The 7,954-nt window shown below is 38.2% G+C and overlaps 1 protein-coding gene across 1 annotated transcript; it reads left to right on the forward strand.

Moving 5' to 3' along the window:
- Positions 1–184: 184 nt before the first annotated feature.
- COXFA4 (cytochrome c oxidase associated subunit FA4) lies at positions 185–7,911 on the forward strand. The gene is made up of 4 exons (XM_081800481.1): positions 185–372; positions 1,418–1,506; positions 3,202–3,262; positions 7,760–7,911. The coding sequence occupies exons 1-4, from the start codon at positions 331–333 to the stop codon at positions 7,814–7,816; spliced, it is 249 nt and encodes an 82-aa protein (XP_081656607.1). The 5' UTR covers positions 185–330; the 3' UTR covers positions 7,817–7,911.
- Positions 7,912–7,954: the final 43 nt, after the last annotated feature.

The raw sequence follows: 7,954 nt of genomic DNA on the forward strand, positions 1-7,954 counted from the left end.
AGTCAATCAAAGTGTTCCAGTTTCGACGCAAAAATTTACCAGTCAGAAGCATATATAGGACAGGAATGAGAATGTTTCGCTTGGGACTGGAACGCTAAGGGTCTGCCCAGGTTAGAGCGGACGCATAAGGCGCTGGATCAAGGCAGGCACTGTTAAGGACAGCCGCATCCGGGCCCTCCTGCTGCAGACTGCCCTCCGAGCCAGGGGTCCTTTAGGGAGGAGGTTCTGGGTGACTTTGGACGTCCGTTCATCCTCGGTGTAGGGATTACTTAGTGCTGGGCCTTGCGCGTTTGGTTTTTTTCTTCTTGACCGGAGGCCTCTGCAGCAACCATGTTACGCCAGATCGTGGGTCAGGCCAAGAAGCATCCGAGCGTAAGTTCGTGACCCCTTTAGCAGTGTCTTCACTTGTCCATTCTGTGTCCGGCTGCGGCTTCCTCCTTCACCTTGGGGTGGACCCTGCCTTACTTATTTTGTCGTCCTAGTTACCCAGGCCCTTGAGCTCTGACCACGCCAGGTATTGAGGGGCTTAGGCTGGCAGGCGGAAGGTGAGGGATACCTTCGAGGGAAATGAACTAGTGAATGTTGGAACAGTCTGGTGGTTGCACCCTCTCATATGTTGGTCCGACCCAGGGGTAGTTGTGCGCCGTGTGGGTTGGAGACCAGCAGGTCAGGTTTCCTATTTGTTGTGCCACCTCAGAGATCTAGTGCTCACTGCATTGCACCATCAGGCAATTACAAAGGTCTATAATCTTGAGGATTCTGAGACGACTTGACGTCTTGAGATTTGGGGGGAGTTCGGTAGCGCAGAGGTGACTCGCGGTTAAGTTCATCTTAATTTTCTCCCAAGCACATCAATTTGTTGTGGTCCTAAAACTCAGTTACGCAGTTTTTATCTTAAACGCATTTCGTAACTACGCTTTAAGCATTGGTAGCAGTATGTTTTCAGAGATTTATGCATGTAACCAATATTTGTAATGGGCGTGCTTTTGTTTTTGCTCATTCAAACTCTTAATTTCACAGAATTTGTGTTTCTCAAAACACTTATAAGACAGACCAAGAAGTTGTTTTACAAGCCTCAAGATAAAGGAGGCTGGGAAATTTAATGAGAATAATGTATAAATATTAGGTGACGATTGGATATATTTTCCTGGAAATTTAAAAATTTGAATATGTTTTTCTACATTAAACCAGATTCATCCTCACATCTTTCAGAAATTCCATTTCTTTTAAACACAGTTATAAGAGATCTTACCTCAATGTAGGGTGTATCTTTATTCAAATTTTAAAACAAGACCGAAAAATAGCAGTTTGAGACTTCAGAATTAGTGTGTAGGAACTATTGTAGCCTTTCTTTTTTTCAGTAGCTAGGTATTTGAAGCTGGCTGTTAATTCTTGTCTGTTTTGTGTTTGATTCTAGTTGATCCCCCTCTTCGTATTTATTGGGGCAGGAGGTACTGGAGCAGCGCTGTATGTCTTGCGCCTGGCATTGTTCAATCCAGATGTCAGGTAAGTACTTAAAAATATTTATAACTTTAGTGGTCTAAAGCTGGTTTAGGAGCCACAGTCTTCAGGGAGTCAACATCAAGTAGTAGAAAGAGCCTAAAATTTTGTAGTCGTATATAGAAAGTTCAGATCCTAGTTCTGTTGTCATCTACTTGGTTCATAAAATTGTCTAAATTTCTCTGAGTCTCTTTTTTCTCGTGGGTAGAGTAGAACTACTAATATCTATTTGTAATCTTGTGAGAATTGAGATAAGTATTTTTATAAAATACTTAAGCAGGGTTACTCATACATGTAAATGGTTTTTCCTGCTTTTCCTCAATAAGGAATGCTTTTTTTTAAGATTTTATTTATTTGTCAGAGAGCGGGCATAAGCAGGGGGGTGGCAGGCAGAAGGAGAAGCAGGCTCCCTGCTGAGCAAGGATCCTGATGCTGGACTTGATCCCAAGACCCTGGGATCATGACCTAACCCGAAGGCGACTCTTAACCAACTGAGCCACCCAGGTGTCCCAGGAATGCTTCCTTTTGAAGTTAGAGAACAACAGGCAACAAAAAGAGATTTATTGTTATTCTGTATACTTTTCTATATGTCACTTCTTTAGTAAAAGCCAAGTTTAAAGTTTCTGGTGACAGGGATAGGGACAGATACACTGCCCCAGGGGCCCTGTGTTCTACCCTTTTTTCTTTTTTCTTTTTTTTTTTAAATTTAAATTCAATTAGTCAACATATCATCATTATCATCATATCATCAAACCATCATTAGTTTTTGGTGTAGTGTTCAGTGATTCATTAGTTGGGTATAACACCCAGTGCTCATCACATCACATGGACTCCTTAATGCCCATCACCCTGTTACCCCATCCCCCGACCCACCTCCCTTTCAGCAACCCTCACTTTCCCAGAGTCAGGATTCTTTCATGGTTTGTCTCCTTCTCTGATTTCTTCCCATTCAGTTTTCCCTCCCTTCCCTTAATGATCTTCTGTGCTAATTCTTTTATTGCACATATGAGTGAAACAATATGATAATTATCTTTCTCTGATTGACTTATTTCACTTAACATAATACCTTCCAGTTCCGTCCATGTTGATGTAAGTGGTAGGTATTCATCCTTTCCATGGCTAAGTAATATTCCGTTGTATTTATGAACCACATCTTCTTTATCCATTCATCTGTTGAGGACACCTCAGATCCTTCCGCAGTTCGGCTATTGTGGACATTGCTGCATGAACAATGGGGTGCAGGTGCCCCTTTTTTCCACTACATCTGTATCTTGGGGTAAATACCCAGTAGTATTCTACCCTTTTTTCTTTTTTTTTTTTTTAAAGATTTTATTTATTTATTTGACAGAGACACAGCAAGAGAGGGAACACAAGCAGGGGTAGTGGGAGAGGGAGAAGCAGGCTCCCCGCAGAGCAGGGAGCTCGATACGGGACTCGATCCCAGGACCCTGGGATCGTGACCTGAGCTGAAGGCAGTCGCTTAACCAACTGAGCCACCCAGGCGCCCTCTACCCTTTTTTCTAACTGATTACATGGAATTGCTAATTATAGAGCCTGTGTCTGCTTCAACTCTAATGAAAACAACACCATACTTATTCTAATAGAAAATGAGATCTATTCGAAATACAAGCTTCTTAGGAAGTACAAAAATATTTTAAATAGTTTTATTTTTATAACAATTATAATGTTTGTTCCTTTTAGTTGGGATAGGAAGAATAACCCAGAACCCTGGAACAAACTGGGTCCCAATGATCAATACAAGGTAAGCTACAAAATTGTTTCAGAATTGCTAGAAAGTATATTTTAATACTCATGTAGTAGGTTTTTATTTTTTTTTTTTAAATTGGATATACATGTAAAATTCCATTACGATGAACTTTGGAGGAATTGCTAGATTTTCTATATGAAATTAAAATGGCGTATTTCCCTAGCAAATATTTTTTTCTAAGGATTTTATTCACAGACTTTAGACTCTGATGTGAAATTAAGATAATGTTTTCATGATTTGACTAAGTAAAAAAAGGAGAGGTGGTAATAGCTATCATATACCATTTTCTTAGATCTTGAATAGTCTAGTGCAGTGGTTTTCAGACTTCAGTGTACATAGGCCTCACCTGGAGAGGTGGTTAAAACACATATTGTTCAGCTCCATCTCCAGAGATGCTAATTTAGTTGGTCTGTTGTGGAGAGTAAGAATTTGCATTTCTAACAAGGTTTCAGGTCATGCTGATGCTGCTGGTCCATGGACCACACTTGGAGTAGTACTATTTCAGTGGATGGTTTGGTTGGCTCTTCTTTCTTGTTGGTATGGTTGAAATATTTCAGGTGAGGGTAATTAGGAAGAAATGAAAGTCATGTGGAACTTAAATTTTACAATGAACCTTCTAACTAAACTTTTTAACATCTTACCTGAAAAGTGGTTTGTGGGACTACGCTTTCACAGAATGAGTTTATGGACTGAGACCATTTATTTATTTAATTAATTTTTTTTTTAATTTTAATTTTTTTTTAAGATTTTATTTATTTAAGAGAGAGAATGAGATAGAGCATGAGAGGGGGGAGGGTCAGAGGGAGAAGCGGACTCCCCACCGAGCAAGGAGCCCGATCTGGGACTTGATCCCGGGACTCCAGGATCATGATCTGAGCCGAAGGCAGTCGCTTAACCAACTGAGCCACCCAGGCGCCCCTATTTATTTTACCTGAGATACAATTGGCACATAAAATTATGTTAAGTATAAAGTATACAAGGTTGGTTTGATAAATTTATGTATTGCAGTATGATTGCTATATTAGCATTACCTAACTCTTTTATTGTGTCACATAATTACTATTTTTTGAGAATAATTAAGACCTAGTGTCTTAGTGGCTTTGAAATTTATAATACAATATCGTTGACTATAATTCCTGTGTTGTGTATTGTATCTCCAGGATTTATTTATTTACTGGTTGCAAGTTTGTACTCTTAAACAACATCTCCCTAATTCCCCCACCCCCCAGCCCCTAGTAACCACCATTCTACTACTTTTACAAGTTCAGCTTTTTTAGATTTTGCATATAAGGGATATTATGCAGTATTTGTCTTTCTCCGTGTGATGTATCTTACTTAGCATAATGCTCTTAAAGCCCATCCATGTTTTAAATCTGAGACCATTTGTTAATTCCCTAAAAGAACCTTCCTTATGTGTAAAAATTTTGCATACAAAGAATCTCTGGAAATGCTAAAACCAGGGCACCTTTATTAGGGTATAATTCACATTGCATACAATTTACCTATTTAAAGTGTATAACTCACCATGTGCACTTCCAGTGTACTAAGGTGCTTCATCAAAAGAGAAATAGCAGTGTGCTTAAGCACTTTCAAGAAGGGGTGCTCTGACCAATGAATGTCCAGGACTCTTAGCCAATCTACATCAGATGGAGATGGCTGCTATCATTATTGATAAGAGCAACTTTTAAGATAATTATTGCCCTTTTCTGATTACAAGCTTTCCACTCAATTGTCTGATCATAATTGGGCTCCCAAATCTAAATGGATGTCCCTGCAAGAAACAGATAAAAATGTGCTGGCAAAGCTGAAATGAGCCACCTAACCTGTATATTACATTTTAACTTGAAAAAATGGTAAAGGGGCATCCTGATTTATTTTTCCTCTCTTATAAGATTGTTTAAATAAGTACATTCTAAAGAAAATGATTCCACATCCAGTAAACTTTAAAAAAGAAAAGGGAAAAAAACAGGCCTTGATCCTTCCACCAAATTGTGTATTGGAGTCTCTGGGTAGGTGTAGTTCAAAAAGCTCCCTAGGTGATTCTGATAATGAAGGCAATTAACCAGTGCCCTGGCACTATGATAACACATGCCAGTATGAGGACATATGAAGTGGAAATGGAATGTTGCTGCAACAAAAGTCTAATTTGTGTGGCATGAATGGGATGAGTAGCTATGACACTGATTTAGAGATTGGAAAGATGAATCATGTTTGATATAAAACATTTGGTAAGTATCACCTGCTGTAACTTGGAAGGACGACCATGTGCCTAAAGAGCTTGTTACAGGAAAAGATCTTGGAAAACAGGATTTTAGTGGACTATTATTGCCTTTATTTGCCAAGAGATGAACTTGTAGAATTGGGCAATTTGTAAGCAGAAATAAAAGGGAACCAAGTCCAGAAACTTGTGAACCTGGAGTGAATAAGCCTGCTACTGCTTCTAAACCTAAACAGTGAGGTAGACTAGATTATTTTTATCATTCACTACCTGTCACCTAAGATACTTGTTTTTTTTATTTTTGGCCACATCACTTATTCTGGAAAATCCTAAGTGAGGGGAAGTGATACCTGCCATTTCTGAACCAGTGTGTGCTTCCTCTATTGTTCTATTTCATCTGTCCTGAGACCAAAACGGACAGTTAAGGGTTTTTCATTCAACCCAGAATTGCGATGAAGAGAACATGGAGCAGTCAGCTTACAAATGGCATGTAATGTGAGTGAAAAACAAACCTTTGTTGTAAACCACTAAATTTTGGGGATTGTTGCCACTTTGCAAATCTAGCCGAAGTTAAGACAAACGAGAGGACTAAAATAGGATTTAAGCTTATTAAAGGCCCAGCAACACTCTCAACTGAATAAAACATCCCAAAGCCATGATCAGAATATGTGTGCCTTCCCAACTGTTGTTCCAGAGACCTTCCAGGTAGCCACCATTAAATTGAGAAAAAGAATGGGGACATGGAAGCTGAAAAATAAAACAGATTCGAAAATTACTTCGTTACTTCAGAGAATTTTGATGCTGGCACATGGAACCAAATAGAAGCAAATACATCAGAAGCCTGCTTAGTTTTGACAAAATTGGCAAAGATATTATGACCTTTCCACTCTGCATGAGTGAAAGGGCTTGATCCTGTTTCTCATTCAGTGTTTGGCGAATCTTGTAACTTGATCTTCAGTTGCTTCTTTTATAAAGTAAGAATGAGTAAGGCTGTGTCTGGCATCCATTAGAAGAACCCAATCAGTGTTTACTTTCTTAATATGTAGCCTGTAGTTCTTTTATAAATAGTCCCTCTAATTTTGTTAACATGTTAAGGTCACACAAATTAGTTTATTTTCAAAAATCTCGTTGTTTAGGTTCAATTGCTTCATAAGAACAATGTCAGAACAAAGATTACTGCTCTTCGGCTTATTTGTACTTCTCTGTCTATGCAACTTTGTGTATAACTCAAGGATAAGCCTTACAACCTGGGAATTTTTCTTTTTTTAAAACTTAAGTAAAATAAGAATTTTGAATTCTTCAGTTAGACATAAAGAAGTTAGGGTATGTTTGGAAAAATAAAGAAAAGGGTTTGAAAAATAATAGAAACAGATTTATGAGCTGTTTAAAAACCCTGAAGAAAATGTTGATGATGATTCTGCAGTTTTAGTTCTTTTGGAGTTAAAATAACATAGTCTTCAAGTAATTATATCACAACCTCTTCAGTGTTCTTTGGCACAAGATTCTGTAAACCCAAGATTATAGCCTTGGGCTTAATGTATAAATCCTAATGTTTTCTCAGTAGAAACTCTGGAGATGTTTCAAATACAAATCATTTTAAAAAAAAGATGTTGAGAGTTAGAGGCAGTTTTTTCCTAAAGCAATCATAGATTTCTAAAATTAATTTTAGTTGGAAATTTTTAGAAATTACAGGTTTCCAAACATGCATTATGATTTAAATACAGTATTATTTAGAAGCAAAAATACGGTATTTAAAAACTTTTGTACCGGAAGTGGTCAGATGTCACTTTGATATTGATGCAATTTGATTTAGAAAATTGAGGGAACATACTAACACTGTTCTTCTGAGGTAGATTGAATATTTTTACCTTACTAAAATCATTATTAAAGGACTGGAATTTTAGTGTCTTTCTTTGGATGACTTTTTTTTTTTTTTTTTAAGATTTTATTTATTTGACAGAGAGAGACACAGCGAGAGAGGGAACACAAGCAGGGGGAGTGGGAGAGGGAGAAGCAGGCTCCCCGTGGAGCAGGGAGCCCGATGCGGGGCTCTATCCCAGGACCCTGGGATCAGGACCCGAGCCGAAGGCACACGCTTAACGACTGAGCCACCCAGGTGCCCCTGGATGACTTTTATATTGTTAAATATCCATAATAAAAAATTCATGTCTGTAATTGTTACTATAGAAAGCTGAATAAAAATAATTTTAAAACTTCTGTATCATCTCTGTGTGTTTGATAGATTATCTAAAATATCTTTTTTCTTTTCCAAGTTCTACTCAGTGAATGTAGATTACAGCAAACTGAAGAAAGAAGGTCCAGACTTCTAAATGAAATGTTTCACTATAAAGCTGCTTAGAATGAAGGTCTTCCAGAAGCCATCCGCACAATTTTCCACTTATCCAGGAAATATTTCCCCTCTAAATGCACGAAATCATGTTGGTGTATTGTGTTGGGGTTTACACTGA

Source organism: Leptonychotes weddellii, chromosome 12 (genome assembly GCF_054177405.1).
Source record: "Leptonychotes weddellii isolate Sample4059 chromosome 12, ASM5417740v2, whole genome shotgun sequence".
In the NCBI taxonomy this organism is placed as follows: Eukaryota; Metazoa; Chordata; class Mammalia; order Carnivora; family Phocidae; genus Leptonychotes; species Leptonychotes weddellii.